General features: G+C 39.4%; 1 protein-coding gene and 1 long non-coding RNA gene across 2 annotated transcripts; one reads left to right on the forward strand and one right to left on the reverse strand.

The window, feature by feature from the left end:
- Positions 1-11: 11 nt before the first annotated feature.
- LOC113015140 (uncharacterized) lies at positions 12-17,559 on the forward strand. The gene is made up of 8 exons (XM_080296717.1): positions 12-236; positions 1,444-1,554; positions 2,713-2,778; positions 4,825-4,914; positions 5,000-5,062; positions 5,318-5,457; positions 16,359-16,465; positions 17,193-17,559. Exons 1-8 carry the CDS (start codon positions 92-94, stop codon positions 17,311-17,313), a joined length of 843 nt encoding a protein of 280 aa, XP_080152843.1. The 5' UTR covers positions 12-91; the 3' UTR covers positions 17,314-17,559.
- Positions 2,795-14,567, reverse strand: LOC145423826 (uncharacterized). The gene is made up of 3 exons (XR_013904880.1): positions 13,433-14,567; positions 13,190-13,285; positions 2,795-4,102 (listed from the first exon to the last, which is right to left on the reverse strand). It is a non-coding gene; the product is annotated as an uncharacterized LOC145423826 (long non-coding RNA).
- Positions 17,560-18,104: the final 545 nt, after the last annotated feature.

The raw sequence follows: 18,104 nt of genomic DNA on the forward strand, positions 1-18,104 counted from the left end.
TGTTTTACTTCCTCTTTGTTTTCTCTTCAAAGCTGTCGGACTTAAAGACACAGACAGACGGTGAAGCTGCTCAAAGATCTTTCAGCTCAAAATGTCTACAGAAATTCAAAGTGTTGAAGATTTCAGGGTGAAATACAGCAGAGGGTCCCAGGAGGATGGAGGAGTGAGAGAGCAGAGTGAGGTGGAGGTGTTAGATGATGGAGAGCAGCACCCTGACGTTGGCCTACAAGAAGCTGGTAAGCAGGAAATCATCAAAGTGACCAAACCAAAGAAAATGTTGGTGATGAAAGTGTTGTTCAGTGTCTTTTAAAGCTCTGATATCCGACCACTTTAAGACATATTAGTGTTCGTGTCACATGTGCCCAGAATATGTTTCCAGTCCAAACTGGCACACAGATCATTTGTTGCACTGGGCCTGTTTACTCCCAGTTAGGAGCTCCGTTTCTAACCGTCTGACTGTTTCAGTGTCTGTGGCTTCAAGTCCAACTGGTTCAGCTGCTGCTCTGCTTTCAGGAAGAGGTCTGTGAGTGGCAGAGAGAAGCAGCCAATAGGAGCAGCACAGCTCTTTCTGCTTCCTCTCCAAGTGATAACATGACTGTAAATACAGCCAGATTGTCCACATAGTCATTGTTTTAAACATATGTGAATGTCGAGTTTGTCCGACAATGTTGTGCTTCCAAAAATGCGTCTTTCAGAGGTGCAGAGCAGCAGCTTGGTATGCAGCTCCAGTGTCTTAGCAGCTTCCCCCTGTAGTTAATGCAGCACGTTTAAATCAGTAGTTCATAGTTGTTCTGTGGTCTGACAACAGGAACAGAAAGATGCAGATTCATTGTGAGTTCAGCTGCATCAAAATGCAGTATGAGTGAGTGTAGAGAGGAGAGAAGCAAACTGATGGAAACAGCTAGCAGAAAGCTAACTGAGTGTAACTGAAGCACAAACACAGAGTAACACACACCCAGCACCACTCTGTTATAAATCAGCTTTAAAGTTTCCACAGTTCATGGTTGTTCCTCAGCATTACACTTTCCTCACAGCTCTGACCCGCGTGCAGATGATCATCATACAAACTAATATTCTGGGACTCTCCTCCATATTTGTCCCTCAGGTTTCTACACTTCTTTCTACGTTCCCTCACGTCCATCAGGATAGTTTTGCTCATTTAGTCCTTATATTGAGAGGAGGATTGTTTTTCTCTCACTGATCTATTCAAAAGCTGCGACAAAGAAGTGGCCAGAAATGCACCGACCGATCACAACAGCTGGAATGGACTAATGTTACTTTGTCCTTGTTTGAGTTCCTGTAACTTTTTAACAAACTCGACTAATTTGTTTGGTAAATCTGATTTACTTTCTACTGGGATCATTCCTACAGTGAGGATTAATAAAAAGCTCCAAAGTCTCTCATTAGTGCTTCATAAATGGACTTTTTGTTTTATCTTTGTAGATGTTCACACCGAGAAGAAGCTTCCAGCTGTGAGAAGAAGCTGGTTCAGAGCTTTTGAAGTGAACCTGGGAGTGCTGTATCTGCTGATTGTGGTGGGAATCATGACACGCTGTGAGGAATTTGATTCCAATATGTTAGATGTTTGATTTTGAACATTAGAAGTGAAATGATTTGATGCTGCAGACCTGATTGTGTTTAGTTCCTGTTCCCACACTGCAGAGTTTCTCCTACTTCACTGGAAAACACACAAACAGCAAACGTGTTACTATAATGTCATGTACTTCCTTCAAGGAAGGTACATGAAGCCAACACAGAAGCAGCAAAAACTGCAGTTCCTTTAATGACCACTGGAGGCTGATGCTGAAAGCGAGTCAGTCCCCACAGACTCCCATGTTAAAATGAGCACCTTTGCTGCAGTAAAAACATGTTTCCATTCAGGACCAAATGAGTTTTGGTCTCTAAGGATAGTTTCCTCTTCATAAAAACTGCACGGTGGCATTTTTATCATTTAAGGAATATTTCAAAAGTCAGACTAATGGGGTCAAAGGCTGAACTTAAGATGATTATTCATACTTTTATCATTTTTTTGTAATGCCCTTTTTACTTGTTTTAACAAATCAGCTTTAAATCGTCTTCAGACTGTGCAGAATGTGGCAGCACGACTCTTTACAGGCACCAAGAGAAGATCCCATATTATTCTAGTTTTGGCCTCCCTTCACTGGTTGCCTGTAAGTTTTAGGTTTCATTTTAAAATTTTAGTTTTAACCTTTAGGTTCAGGCTCCCCAGTACATATGTGACCTGCTGAAACGAGCTCTACGGTCATCAGGTCAGAGACAGTTGGTGGCCTCAAGCACTTGATTTAAAACTAGTGGTGATCGGGCCTTTCAGGCAGCGGCACCAATGTTGTGGAATTCTCTCCCACTGGTTTTATAGAATAGAATAAAATAGAATAGAATAGAATTCCACTTTATTGTCATTGCACATGTCACAGGTACAAGGCAACGAAATGCAGTATGCTGTACAGACTCCACTGATTCTTTTAAAAAGCAGTTGAAGCAGCATCTGCTGCAGACTGATGCAGGTGCAGCCACACTATGTTAGACAGTGGCCGCCTGTCATTGTGCGACTAGTTAGTTCACTTGGTGTATTAAACAGCTAGCTAACAAGTTCATGTTAGTTCCATTCATCTAAAGTGAGAATAAAAAAGTCCATCTGGGAAAGTGCAATGATTTTAAATTAATTTCCTGTTTTGTTGCATTTCTAACCAGATATTTTAGTGAGTTTGGAAAAAGAGCAGCTGCAGAAAGAAGTGAAGCTGAAGGACAAGATGGGAGGTAAGAAACTATTAAGAAGTATTAAAGTTGGAGATGACTGTATTTGAGAGTGGGTTAATTTTATGTTTCAAATCAGATTCTTGTGTAAAGATAATCTGATAAAAAGAAACAAAACAAGTTGCAGCTGCTGACCTCCCAAACTAACATAAACAGGAGAAAACTGTTCAAAGTCAAAGGCAGCTCAGCCCTACAAACTATCAGGTTATGTTGTCCACGGTGTCGTGGAAGCTTCAGGACCCAAATGCAGAACATGGTGGGCAAATGTTAAACATAAAGTGTGTTTATTCCAGGAAAATACAGGTGGTGGAGAAACAGGAAACATTAAAGTCCATAAGAAAGAAAAACAGGCAAAAACATTAGGAACAGCACAGCTCGTGAGACGACTGGACAAAGCGTGAGGGAAACAATGGGAATGAATACATGAGGTAATGTGGGACGATGAAACAGGAGGGGAACACAGCTGAACCTAATCACAGGAAAACAGAAGGAAAGTAAACTAAATGCCAAACACAGCAGACACAGGTTAAACAAAGGTTAAACAGGAAGTAATCAAACAAAGGAAACATCACTGACTGTAGGGCCAAACATCGCTAATCGAAGATCAAGAAGATGAGTGACAGGTGCTCTGACCTGTGCAAAGTGTCCATTAATCTTTTGCTTGAAATTAAAAATTTAACCTTTATTGTTCTAATTTCAACAACATCGATCCAACATTTGCCTCAAGCTCAAGTTTCCATATTCCAATTTCTGAAGATGACACCAAAAGGATCTCACACGACCTGATTCACACTGATACACGGTCAAAACACTGTTTGCCTCTGTCCCATCTCATCACACCTGAGCACCACTGAACCTGGATTAAAAGGTTATGGCGACAGTGGCAAGTAGGGTTACTACTCCCTCTTGTGCTGAGAAATTGCAATAGCACCAAAAACATAAAATGGCTCCAACACTGACAGAAACTTTACACAAAAGGGCAGAACACTGAAAATATAACATGCAAAAGTAGCATATGAATATAAACCCAAAGAGTTAAAGTTACATAAAAATAATAGAAAGGCCAAAAAAAATCTAAATCACATATAACAGACCCAGGACCATAACACAACCTGCTTCAAACTCATCAGGAAACACAGAGTGAGAGCTGCACAGGTGTGGCAGGTTGGAACAAGGAAAAGCTGAACGAGTCGTCTGCAGACGGCGGCCATCTTGGCTCTTTATGTAATCATAAAGCAGCATGTTGGTGCACCAATCACAGCAGAGTACCTGCACATGCCCGTTATCATCCTCTCATTCAGTCACAGCTGAGGCGCAGCATGCAGAGCTTTGCATGAAGGACAGAAAAACACAGCAGTTACACAAAATGACACAAATATGATGACAGTCATAACAACAGGTCAAAGTTCAGTCTGTTACTGTATCATAGACACTGATGCTGTGTGTGCTATATGAGATGCTGCAGGCAGTCAGTGTGAGTCTTCAGCAGTCTGAGCTACAAAGATGGGATCTTGGCTGCAAATGAATGTATGACTGATACTGAATCCCAGCAGCCAACAAACATGCAGCTTCACAACCAGAACGTGTCCTTCTGCCACAGCAAATACAGGAAGTACCTGATCACATGGAAACACCTTTGATATGAGGAAGTGTTGAAGCCTCAGAGCAGCTTTGACTGAATGTAAAAAGACATATTTTCAGTGAGAACAGGCACATGTCACATGAGTCAGAATCTATTCTTTCAAAGCATATAGATAACATCTCTGACTACAGGTGTAGAAATGCTGTTTGACTCTTCACCTTCTTCCTCCACACTGAAGCACAATTATTCTGAATCTTGTCAGTGGTTTTTGTTCACAGTTGATACGTATTTAGCTCATCAGATTTCCTGTAGTTCTAACACCTCCACCCACAGGACATGTTAAAGAACAATGGCTGCAAGTTTCTGACTCTTATTGATATTTGACAAAGCAGAGGAAGAAGATTATTTCTGTTCAACGTTTCACTCATTTTATTTTATTTTATTTTGCTTTCACTGAAATATTTCAGATGCTTTGAACAAGAGTGAATTCAACAAACTTCAAATCAAACACAATAAACTGAACCACAGTTACAACGAGCTACAGACTGAACATCAAGGTAAGAAAGTATTTAAAATTAACAAGAAAATACTAATGTCAGATAAAATTTATATTTACATTTTTTAACATGTTTTTTTCTACAGAGACAAAACGACTCAACAGTCAGTTACAGGAAGAAGTGAAGAAGCTGAAGGAGAAGATAGAAGGTAATAAAGTTTGAATAACTGATAGAAAACATCAGTGTTACACAGTGATAACCTGATTGTGTCTTTGTTTTGAACCCTAAATGTTTGATGCTGTGTAACAGTTTCTCTGTATAAATGTAAGTTTCAGTTCATTATGAATAAGAGAGAAAACCTGAGTTTAAATGAAGCATTTACAGGGAAAATGACAGGAACCAAAGATTAATGTGATACAACATGACACAAAGTCTGACTTTAAAACATGTGTTTGACTTTAAGAGAAGTGTCCTGATCGATGGACGAGATTTGGAAGCAGCTGTTACTTTAAATCCACTGAGAAGAAAACTTGGTCTGAGAGTCAAAACCACTGTAAGACCAAAGGAGCTGATCTGGTGATGATAAACAGCAAAGAGGAACAGGTGGGTGTGTTTGTTCATGTCTGTGTGATCTTTTTTTTTTTTTTTTTTTTAAACGTATGTTTATTTGTTTTTTCAACAGTATCAACACCAACATAAAATGAACGTATGGCAGTCATTAAAATAATAATAATAATAATAACAACACTAATAATAATAATAGTAATAACGATAATTGAAGTGTTAATCCTAAAGGGTTCCAAATAAATGCATAGTTAAATAAATTAAATTAAACCATACAAATAAATACAATAAAAAAAAATAAAAATTAAAAAAATTAAAATTAAAAATTAAATCATAATATAGGCTACATAGTATATTCCCAACAGCAAGTCAGACATTATTCATTATCTAGTTGTCTTATTCACTCACCGCCCGCCCCCCCCCACATCCCCACTCCTCAGTAGATCCAAAAATATCTTCCAAATGTTGTAAAATTCAGAAGCCTTCTTTCTAACAATATAGGTCAGTTTCTCAAGAGCTAAACTCGATGTTAATTTATTTAACCAGTGGTTAAAAGAGGGGCAACCAACATTCTTCCAGCATAAGGCGATACAGCGTTTGGCCTGTAGCAAACAAAGATCGACCATTCTTCTTTCCTCACAAGACAGAGTACAGTCATCTGGATACAAGCCTAAAATGCATAACTTAGGGCAAAGCGGTACAGGAGAAGTTGTGATCTGAGAGATATATTTTAACACAGAGCTCCAAAATTTTTGGATCTCTTCACATTTCCACAGGCAGTGATATAGTGTACCCTGATGCCTATTACACTTTAGGGCTGCCACAAACGATTATTTTGATAGTCGACTAGTCACCGATTATTTATGCGATTAGTCGACTAATCAGATCATCATCCACTGGACGTAAAACTACAGCTTATTGCACCAGCAGCATCTGCTCTTATATAACTATCATTAGCTTACAGCTTTAAGCTTTTAAGGTGCTAACTAAAAATAAAGACAAGATGATAGTTTATTCAATTTTAATGAAATTTGCAGATTGTTTCGGTGAAGTTTAATCAACTCCTTGCTATCTAAAATATAACAGGACACTGGAGTATATTCTCCAGCATCTCACACTTCTGATAATCAGCTGTCTGCTTGGCGTTTATTCAGCTGTGTAAAAACTATAACTTTAATCTCAGACAAACCGATTTACTCAGGAACAAATAAAATACAAAAAAAAAAAAAAAAGCCAAACAACAATATTTTTAATTTATCTAAGTGACTCATATATATTTAACCTGAGTAGCGAAAGACGGCGGTGGGTTTGAAAACAATTTGCCGGGAGTCCGGTGTTCTCACCGCGCTAGTGACCTAGCCCTCGGCTAGCTATCGAGCTAGTGGGTAACAGACGTCTCCGAAAACGTCGGAGCGCTTTTGAAAATATGCGGTGTCCTGATAAACTGAGCAGATATTTGAGGTTTACACAGCTACATTCTCGCCTGAAAATATGTTAAACGTTTATTTTGTGACCCAGAAAGAATAATAAGAGTAATATTAAAACTAACTAGCTGCCGCCATTGTTGGAAACTGAGCTGGGCCGCGCTATGAATTCTGGGACACAGCTGCTTCTTCTTCTTCTTCTTCGGGGTTTAACGGCAGCTGGCATCCTTGTACATGCAGTGCTGCCATCTTCTGTTTCAGTCCGTTATTACACTCTTAAATCCTGCCACTTATTCCTGCGTCTTTTGTGATCTTACAAAGCTTCAAACGACGCGTCGACTATTAAATCAGTCGTCGACGATTTTGATAGTCGACGTAATCGTGACTAGTCGACAAATCGTGGCAGCCCTATTACACTTATAGCATAGATCAATTATATTAGGATCAAATTTATTTAATTGTACAGGGGATATGTATGTTCGCATTATCCAATTAAATTGTATCATTCTCAAACGGGTGTTAATGGTCTGAGTGTGTGTTTTTGAACATATTTTACCCCATTCAGTATATGAAATATCTTCTTGTAAGTCACTAATCCACTCCCGTCTTTTACTATCAGAGTTATCCTTATGGTGTTCAACTAACAGGCTATAAAACTGGGACACCAGTCTTTTACCAAAACAGTTTTTTGTAACACGAGTTTCTAGGATGGAGAGTGAGGGTTGGTGCACTGAATTGTTTAAGTGTGCCAGAATAAAACTTCTAAGTTGCAGATACTTAAAAAAGTGTTTCTGCGGTAAATCAAACTTTGCCCTTAATTCACTGAATGACATTAGAGAATATTCCTCATATACGTCCTGTAGTTTCGCAATGCCCTTGTTCAGCCAAGCTTTAAAGCCCATGTCATTCTTAGCCGGGGCAAAGAGTTCATTACCCCAAATTGGGGAGAAACAGGACAACCCAGAAGAGTCATTCAACATTTTTTGTACTTCATGCCAAACAACAACAGTGTTTTTTACAAAGTTATTAGTAGTAATTTTCTTTAAAGTTTTAAAGGGTGCTGAGTATAAATAGCTATTTAACGACAGACCCTTTGAGGACATTCTTTCAGTTGCTAACCAGGGAAGGGAAATATCGTTTGAAAACCAAAACATAGTGGTCCTCAGCTGAGCAGCCCAATAGTACCATTTTAAATTTGGAAACTGTAGTCCTCCCCTATCATATGGTAAATACAAGAGGGAGAGTCTGAGTCTTGGCTTCCTATTGTTCCAGATGAAATTAGAAAGAAGCTTTCTGGTCTTGGAAAAAAAAAGGAGGAGGGGCCAGCGGAATTGACTGAAAGATATATAGGAATTTAGGTAATATAGTCATCTTTACTATGTTTATTCTTCCCAGTAAAGAAAGAGGCAATGATATTAATCTAGTGATCTCATCCGACAACCCTACCACCAGGGGCTCATAATTGGCTGAACTAAGATTGCTTATCGTTGGGGTTACTCTGATGCCTAAATATTTAAATCCCTCTGCGGCATTCACAAATGGGTGGGATACAACTGGTTTCAACCTCTCGTTCATATTTAAAAACATAATGGATGATTTTTCTTCGTTCACTTTGAACCCAGAGAAACTGCTAAATTGATCGAATAGCTTCAGGAGAGATGGTATTGATTCTGCAAGGTGTGATAGAAACACAACAGTATCGTCAGCGTACATTGCAATTTTGTGTAGCATCTCCCCGATTTTAATACCATGGATCGAGGGATGTGATCTAATTGCTATCGCTAAAGGTTCCATGGCTAGTACAAAAAGCAGAGGTGAAATCAGAGACCCTTGCCTGGTGCCTCGAGATAGCTCAAAAGGACTAGAGATGAGATTATTGGTAGATACCATTGCAACCAAATCAGCAAGTAAAATTTCAATCCATCGGCGGAAGTGATCACCAAATCCAAAACGCTTAAGCACCTCAATTAGATAGGGCCATTCAACTCGATCGAACGCCTTCTCCGCGTCGAGTGATAGTATTGCAGTATCAGGTAACTCTTCACATTCGTGGATTATATTGAGAACTCTCCTCATGTTGTGGAACCCCTGGCGATTTTGAACGAAACCATTTTGATCTCCGTGTATAATGGCTGGAAGAGCCCTCTCCAGCCTCATAGCCAAAGCCTTAGCTATGATTTTGGAGTCAGAATTTAACAGCGATATGGGTCTGTAAGAACCGCTTTCGGCTGGCGCTTTGCTCGGTTTTAGAATGAGAGTGATCAGGGCACTACGAAATGTAGCAGGGAGGCGACCTGTTTTATAGGATTCCAAATAAACATGTAATAATGGGGGAATTAATTTTGCTTTAAATAGTTTGTAAATATCTATCGGAAGCCCATCAGGACCCGAAGCCTTACCACCTCTCATGTTTGTAATTTCATCAGAAACGTCAGTGAAATTTATTTCTCTCTCCAATTCATTTTTCACATCCTCAGAAATACAGGGAAAGATCAATCTATCCAAGAAAGCATTTTGGCTTACCAGGTCCAGTGGGCTGTCAGATTTATATAGGGTTTTATAATACGAGACAAAGGTGTTATTAATTTCTGTGGGATCTGTAGATAATTCCCCTTGATCGTTCCTAATTATATTAATGGCTCTGTCAGATTCAAGTTTCTTTATCTGCCAAGCTAGTAGTCTACCCGGCTTTTCACCCTGATCATAAAACGTCTGTTTCAATCTTATTAAACCATCTTCAGCTTTAAGCATAGACAGCTCCTCGTATTTAGCTTTAAGGGTCAATAACTCCTGTTTTTTCTGTGTTGAATCATCTATGTTAACTTCTCTCTCTAATTCTCTAATTTTATTGTCTAATTCGTTCATTGTCTGTTTGAATTTGTTAAATTTAGAACTGGTGAAACTTATCATTTGTCCTCTAATATATGCCTTAAAAGCTTCCCACCTTACGGCTGCAGTTGTTTGAATTGTATTAATTGAGAAGTAGAGATCAATGTGTTCTCCTACAAATTTCATAAAGTCAGAATCATGTATCCATTTAGGGTGCAAGCGCCACTTGTTTGAGCGGCTATTCACTTGTTCTACCTCATAAAATAGTGAGGTTGGGGCATGATCTGACAACACAATGCTGTCATATATACACTTAGTTATATTGGGTAGCAAAGATGAGGAAATTAAAAAATAATCTATTCTGGAGTGGGATTTAAATACTGCTGAATAGCATGAGAATTCCCTTTTATTGGGGTTTTGAATTCTCCATGGATCACAGAGGTTCAGATCTTTCAAATATTGTTGTATTTTTTTTCTTGTTTGAGAGTGTGAAGTGTCTATCCCTGATGAGCGGTCAAGCTTCGGGTCAAGAGTACAATTTAAGTCACCTGCCAATATTATCCTACCAGGAAGGGTAGCTATCAATAGAAATAAATTCTCAAAAAATGAAGGGTTATCATCATTAGGGCCATAAACATTAACTAAATTGAAATTCTCTTTCAAGAGAGTTCCTTGAACCACCAAAAATCTGCCAGCTTTATCATAAATAGTGTTATTTACTTGGAAAGGCACTGAATTATGAATTAACACCATAACCCCTCTCACGTGCGAAGGGCAACAGGATGCTAGCACTTTGCCTGGCCATCTCCTACGTACTTTCACCAGATCCTCTCTGAGTAAATGGGTCTCTTGGATAAACGCTATTGATGACTCAAGTTGTTTAAGCCTGGTAATAACCTGTTTTAGTTTAACCACTTTTACCATTCCTCTCACATTCCAAGAAGTAAATTTAAAAGTCTTATATGAAGTCATCTATTCTTATTAATACAACAGATTGTGCAACATAGTATCTTCATTTGGTTGTTGGTAAACCTTTCAGTATCTCTAACTGTTGTGGTGGGAGTTAACCAGTAAAAAGCAACACGTTGTGAAAAATACAAAAACACAAAGAAATAACACAAAATCTGCCATAAATGAACCCCCTTAGCTGTCAACCTGAACCGGACAGCCCCTCGCCCTACCCCGCCCTCCCCCTGACCTTGGGGTGCAGTTAAGTGCACACGCTGATCCAATGTAAACAAGGGAGCAGCTAGACCAAACCGAGCTGACATGGTCAAACAAAACCAAACCACCTGGACAATTGCGTCTCCTGACGAAAATGTATATCCTACATGAACAAGTATGTATACAATGATCATTACAAACTTTCTTGTAGCATAACTCTCATCCCGGAGAGCCGACTGTATGTCGAACAACCAGTACTCCAAGACACAAATGAAAGCCCAATCAACAAGTGGGCGTGGCTAGTTATCTATAAGGGATAAATAAAATGCCCAATACAACTGAGGAGAACGAAGGAACAGTAAACCAAAGTAAATACAAAAAAGAAAAATACTCTCCCCAAAAAATTCAACAGTAAGGATGAGCGATATTGACCATTAAATCCAACAATTTCAAACTACAGTTGTTATGGGCAGATAGTGAAGGATTCGGCAGTCCCCATCAGATATTCTGCTAGTCCTCTGTATTCTGCAAACCTCGGATGAACTTTTCCGCATCTGCTGGGGTCTCAAAGACATGCGTATGTCCACCAGATGACACTCGTAGCTTCGCCGGGTAAATTAATCCGTAACGTACGTTCATCGCCCTGAGCTGCTGTTTCACCCGGTCGCAGCCCCTCCTCCGTCGGTGGAGATCTGTAGAAAGATCCGGGAAGAACATGACCTCTTGACCCCCGCAGATAACTTTCCCTTTGGCCATAGCCGCCCGCATCACCCGAACCTTGTCTTGGAAGTTTAAAAACTTCACGATGAGGACTCTCGGTGAGGGTGGTCGGTTGGGTTGCGTCCGGCCGGGCAACCGGTGAGCTCTTTCGATGAGAGGTTGTCTCGGGAATGTTGCTGGTCCCAGCGCTTCGGGGAGCCACTTCTCTAGGAAAGCCACCACGTCATGTCCTTCTATTTTCTCCGGCACATTAACTAGTCGTAGGTTGGAACGATGAGAGCGATTTTTTCTTTTTTTTTTTTTTTGTCCTTCTTTTGGGTAAGTTGTGGGGAGGCACGCTGAAAGCACTGCTACAAAAGTGGCACAAAGAAAGATTTAAAACTGTGTCTTCCAGTGATTGTGGCAATAATTATATTATTTACAGGAGTTTTGTAATCCCGCTCCTTAAGGGGAAAATAACTGTGTAAATGAAAATAATAATAAAAATAAATAAAAAGAGTCTGAGCAGTCACTTTGGAAACAATACACAAAAACTAAAACCATAAAAAAACTCCAAAACAAACTTTTTCAGAAGAAAATGTTGTGTTGTTTACTCTGCTGCATTTATTTGATCGCCTGACTTCTTTTTAAAAAAATCATAATTTTTGCTTGTTAGAAACTGTGCCTCATTTTAATTTATCCATCAGTGTGTTTTACACGAGTGAAGCTAAAAGATGGTAATTTAGGTTCGTTTTCATGCAAAGGAAATTCCACCTTGTCAATTGTGATCATTGGATGTCCTTTCAATCATAATATTAGATTTTTTAAAAATATCGTAAATTATAGTTTGTTTGTTTGTGCACTGTGTATCTTCTGTGGAAATGAGCCGCCTGAATTTCTGCATAATCGCTTGATATTACTCAGTCCTCCTACCACTATAAAGTGGGTGGATTCATCATCTGAGCATAGACGCTCATGAATATAGTTTTGCAAACGAAGAGTTTGTGTGTTTTCGACCTCATTAGCAACATCTGAGAATTTTTTAACCCCTCAGTTTGAGTGTGAGAATTCCCGAGGCCACTTCCACAGACACAGTCAGCAGATAGTGATCGCATGCACAAGCATGTTTGTGTGACTCATCATCACAAATCAAAGTTGCGTTTGCGCTGAGCGGGCGAGAGCGATTTTTGAGGTCCTCGAGTTTGTTCGTGAGGAGAGCCACTTGTTTAACTAGCGCATCTATCTTGCCTTTCTCTGAGTTAATGGCGTCCTCCACGCTGCTAATGCGCATCTCTGCCCCATCCATGCGCACCGAAAAGTCCTGCACGTCTCTTTTAACATCTTGGATCGCTGACAGGACCACATCAAGTTTTGTGGAAAAGTCATTTCTGATTCCGTCGAGTATTTGAATAACATCCATGTTATGGGCCATTCCAGTACTCACGTCCAGGAGACTCCCAGGGCTAGCATCACCTGCAGAGTTAGCTTGACTGCTAGCATCAGAGACGTCGTCTTCCTCACTCAGAGAAGAGTGTGCCTTAGATTTATTTTGTGCTTTCTTAGCCGGCATAATGTCGCGGATACACGATAATAACTCGTTACAAGCAATAGTTATCACTGTTCACGCAGTTAAAGGACAGTTTTCAGGAACTTACTAAAATATCGCCAGGAGCTCACAAAAATACGTGTGCCCACGCCCCCGTCTGTGTGATCTTTGATGGAGCTGACAGTGAGTTACAAAGTTCTTCATACTGTGAATTAAAGCCACACATTGATGATAAGTATACATGTGCAAACATACAGACACATAAACAAAGCAGCACATTCATTCCATCAGAAACACAACAGTTAGAAACTATGGAGGAAAATAAAGGGGAAAAGATTGAGGGAGAGCTAACCTGTAAAAATGAGTTTCAGCCGTTAACAGTCAGCTGACCTGATAGTCTGAGGAAGGCTGTTCCACAGTTTGGCTGCAACAAGCTCAAAAGCACGATGGCCTCTGGTGTTCAAATCAGAGCGAGGGACAGTTGGGAGACGCTGATTAGATGATCAGAGAGGCCGGCTGCAGTGATAAGGTCCAAGAAGCTCTGCTATATAAGCAGGGGCCTGTTCATGCACAGCTTTATATGTTCATAACAGGATTTAAAAGAGGATTCTGAAGTTCACTGTAAGCCAGTGAAGAGAAGCAAGTGTAACCGACCCAGAGTTTGGGCCGGTAAAACAGATTAAATGTTCCTGCAAAACAGGGAAATGATGAGACAGAGACGACTGGTGAAGTTTCTCTTTGCCTCGCTTCTGCCATATTTATTTATACAATCACATGTATTTTTAACTTGCAGCATCACCATTCTCTATATACAACAGAAATAACAGTAAAACCGTCTGTGTGTTCAAGCTGCAATACCACGATCTTTACATGGAAAACAAGAATACTTCACGTGTAGTGACCTTCAAATCATTTACTCGGTTATTCTCTCTGAATGACAATTCAAAACAATATGAAATGCATGTTCAAATACATTTTTACCTCTATTTAACTTTTAACCCAAATACCTATGTATTCTGATTGTTTTAACCAACATACCAGTGCTTGGTCTTAAACCAATTTAGCTTAGTGGCTCACAAATACATGAAAGAGTCATGTGTATATCGACAGGCTTAGCTTTAGCTTTAACATTCTCAAAATCACTTTTCAGAACCAGTAAACAGTCGTTTTTCACTGCCAACAGCAGATTAACATTCATATTCACAATATCAGTACACAACAAGGAGCTTATTCAGCTAAACGACCTGAAATAAGTGAAGAAAGGAAACCAAAATGGCGCCCGCGGCTGGCTAGGCTTTGGCATTTTTTTCAGTCCTTCTACTTCATAAAACGTAACCAATAACAGGGTTTACCCGCTGATTTATACCCCCACATTTAGCTGTGTTTCTTATCAATATTTTACAACCGTTTTAATATAGTTTTACCGGTTACAAACCTGCAAAACAGGGAAATGATGAGACAGAGACGACTGGTGAAGTTTCTCTTTACCTCGCTTCTGCCATATTGGAGAGGAGGACCTATGACCTCGCTATTCTGTCTCACTGAACAATGCGCCACCCGGAGGCTGGGGGGTGCAACTACCTCATTACATTCACTTCGGTGACAAATCTCTCATTTTTTTTAACAAGTACTACTTCTGATGGGATCACACATTAGTGTGTCACACAAGAATAGGTGAGATATGAGACTGCAGGCCAGGTTTTGTTTGCAGCCTTGCTGCTGAGTTCTGCACTAACTGCAGACCAACTATGGAGGACTGAGAAATGCAGGTGAAAAGTGAATTACAATAATCAGGCAGGAGAAAGTATGAACTCAATGAAGGAAGTTTAAATCCATGAAGTGATGACAGAGAAGCATTCACTGAGGCAGGAGAGGCTCGACAGAAAAGCATTAGTGTGTGTGTCATCTGCACAGCAGTGCTAGGAGATCCCATTAAAACCATTAAGCAGATGTCACAGGGGCAGCATTTATAAAGAGAACAGAACTGGTCCAAGGACTGAGGCATGTGGGACTCAGATGAGGACACACATTGATTAATATGAAGTATCTGTTTGATAAGTATGAAGAAAACCACGTGAGAGCAGCACCAGTGATGCCAGTTTGTAGTGTGTTAATAAGAGGAGCACCATCAACAGTATGAAGGCTGCAGAGAAGTCAAGCAGGACTCAAATGGAGTCTTTATCCCAGCGCAGAAGAATCTGGTTAGTAACTTTCATGAAAGCTGTTTCAGTGCTGTGGTTTGTCTGGAACCAGGTTGGAATTGATCAAAGATCTGAAGGAGCTGACGAGCAACTTGATTTAAAACAGTGGGATGTAAGGAGGGTTGATCCCACTCACAAAGACTCTGGCTGTTTGAAAGTCAGCTGAAATGAAAGGGACTGGTTTCTAATAGAGAGAAGTCAGGGGGAGATGGCAGCAGGAAGGAGTTTGAACTCCAACAACAGAACTGGAGGAGAGACTTGGGGCGGTTGAAGAGGTACAGACTTGAACTCTGACCTGATACTGTTGATGTTGCCAGTGAAGAAATCTAAAAATGTCCACAGCCATTAGAAGACATGGGAGTGACAGCAGTTTGTCTCTGGGAAGACAACACTGACTGTAAGCCTGTCAAAGATGATACATCTGTGGTTGGATAGTAGGTCAGACATGTGGAAGGTCAGCGTTATGTGTGGGGCCGACAACATGATGCACTACATGAAATGATGCTGCAGTGTTCATCAATTGTGTGGCAGTGTTGTTAGAGGGATCATCAATAAGTAAATTAGACTCATCTACTAAAATGACTTTATGAACAATAACAGATGAGAGAAGATTAGAGAATCCATTCAGGAAATGATTGCAGGATTTGGGAGGTGGATCGATTACAATACAGCAAACTGGAGATTCACATTGAATTATGAAGGAGAGGAATTCAAAGCAGTTAAAGAACCAGGATTAAATGGGAACCAGTTCAGATGATCCTTAGAAACCAAGTCAACACAAAACATTGAAATAACAGAAATGTTATAAAATGAGAGAAATCCTCATAATCCAGATTATTTTTATGATTCAATCCAACTGAATCAAATGATTTGTTAACACTGATTCCACTGCAACACTGACTGAGCTACAGGAGGAGCTGATATTCATTGATTCTTTGGCTCTTTCTGATTTCTGCACAATGGAAGAAAAGTTTCATCACAGTTATTCTTCCTTCAGACATGTTCACAAGATGATGTCACTACAACAGAAGTGCTGAATCATGACTGGAGACAATATTTGTGTCTCTTCTCAAACAGGAATTTGTCAGTAAATTTGGAGGAGAGTCCTGGATTGGTCTGAGATCCAAACAGACATCAGGAGGATATAAATGGGAATGGGTGGACGGATCAGCGCTGACACAAACGTGAGACATTAGTTTGTTTCTATTCCAGAGTTATTATTTAGAAGTGAAACACTGATGTTTTGGAAGATAGATCAGCAATACATGAGCTGAGCTATTTTCCAACAGCCCCACAAACTGAATGTAAAGAAAAGCAGAAATCCTCCTTTGAATGAACAGCTGTGCTTGAACTCTCTTCATCTGCAGTCTGTGATGACGTTCAGTTACAACAAGTCAGTTTGAAGGAATCAGGATTGAAACATGTTCAAAGCAGCGACCGACACATTTCACTTTGTTCAATTTGTCTTCATGTTTTTGTGCTGTAATGTTTCTTTTCTCACAGAACAAAAAGTGTTTCAGAGAATTCCTGTCTCTTCTTCTTTGGTGTTTGTAAAACTTCAGAACATATGAAGGAAGAAGCTTCAGTAAATATGACCTGATAGACACACATTTCAAAGTGATGTCTGTAAACAGCTGACAAACAGTTTCAAACAGCAGAAAGTCAGCTCTGACTTCTTTTTATTCTCCATTTTTACAGCAGGAAGATTTCATATTCATCAAAGCTTGAAAGCTGTTTTAGTGTGCATGATGATTCTCAGAGAAAAGTCTAAAGGAGGGAAAGTGGGCGAGAAACCTGGGAAAGAAATACAGCAAATATTGGAAATATTCCAAAAGAGACGCATATTTATATGAATGTGACAATAGTTATGAGTTTAGTCCAGTTTCATATCAGATTTGATCTCTCTGACAGGTTCTGGGCACCAGGACATGAGAATCCCAGTTATGGTTACTATGGAGTCTGCTGTGACCATGATGGGAAATGGATATGGTCATATTATCCTAATTCAATGACCTTCATCTGTGAGAAATGAGTTTGGTGCTTTGATGTAAATGTTTGAATAATCCAACCAAAGACACCTCACTATGAAATGTCCTGCATGAGCCTCAGACTCAGCTTACAGTCTTTACTTGTTCATTCTGCATCATATATTGATTACATATATTGTCCCTCTGTGCTCTGTGCTGTACAGTAAGGTTGGAAGTCATCCACACAAAACCTTGAAGTACTTCATTACTCTGTAGTTCCAGCAAATTGTTCTAATAAAAGTCAAAGTGCAGCTTGTCTTTACTTTGCTTTACTTGGTTTATTCATCAGTCTGTTGGTCCTAAAACTACAGTTCTTGGTCTTGTTTCTAAAAGTTCAGCAAAAAATATGTTTGATTAATAAGAATTTTAAAGGTTCTGATCAGCTGGAACATCAGAAGGACATTTTTAAACCTCTGTGTATGTGAAAGTGACAGAAAGACATTAAATGTTAATTGTGTTATGTGAGTCATATATATTTAGTTTTCCATTTTATATGGAAGTTGTATTTAATTTTTTGTATTTTGATTTGAAAAACAAATATTTCATATAAAGCTTTAAGTGTTGATGACTTTAATTACAGATAAAATAACTTACTCAGTAACTTATTGGTTGAATTGTAAAAGAGAGAAAACGGCTTCAGAGCTCTAAGTGTCGCTATATTAAAGGTTCAACATTTAACTTGGAGACACTTTGAAATATTTCAAAACTAAAAAACATCAACAGAATATAAAGAAAACATCTCTGACGTCATGTTCTTTTTTTTTTTTTTTTTTTTTTTGTGTCCCGTTTGGATCTT

This window comes from Astatotilapia calliptera, chromosome 22, assembly GCF_964374335.1.
Source record: "Astatotilapia calliptera chromosome 22, fAstCal68.1, whole genome shotgun sequence".
In the NCBI taxonomy this organism is placed as follows: Eukaryota; Metazoa; Chordata; class Actinopteri; order Cichliformes; family Cichlidae; genus Astatotilapia; species Astatotilapia calliptera.

Coding starts and splice junctions, on each gene's coding strand:
- LOC113015140 (XM_080296717.1), top strand. CDS start 92: ATGTCTACAGAAATTCAAAGTGTTGAAGATTTCAGGGTGAAATACAGC. Junction 2,779..4,824: donor GCTGAAGGACAAGATGGGAG/GTAAGAAACTAT, acceptor GAAATATTTCAG/ATGCTTTGAACAAGAGTGAA. Junction 4,915..4,999: donor GCTACAGACTGAACATCAAG/GTAAGAAAGTAT, acceptor TTTTTTCTACAG/AGACAAAACGACTCAACAGT.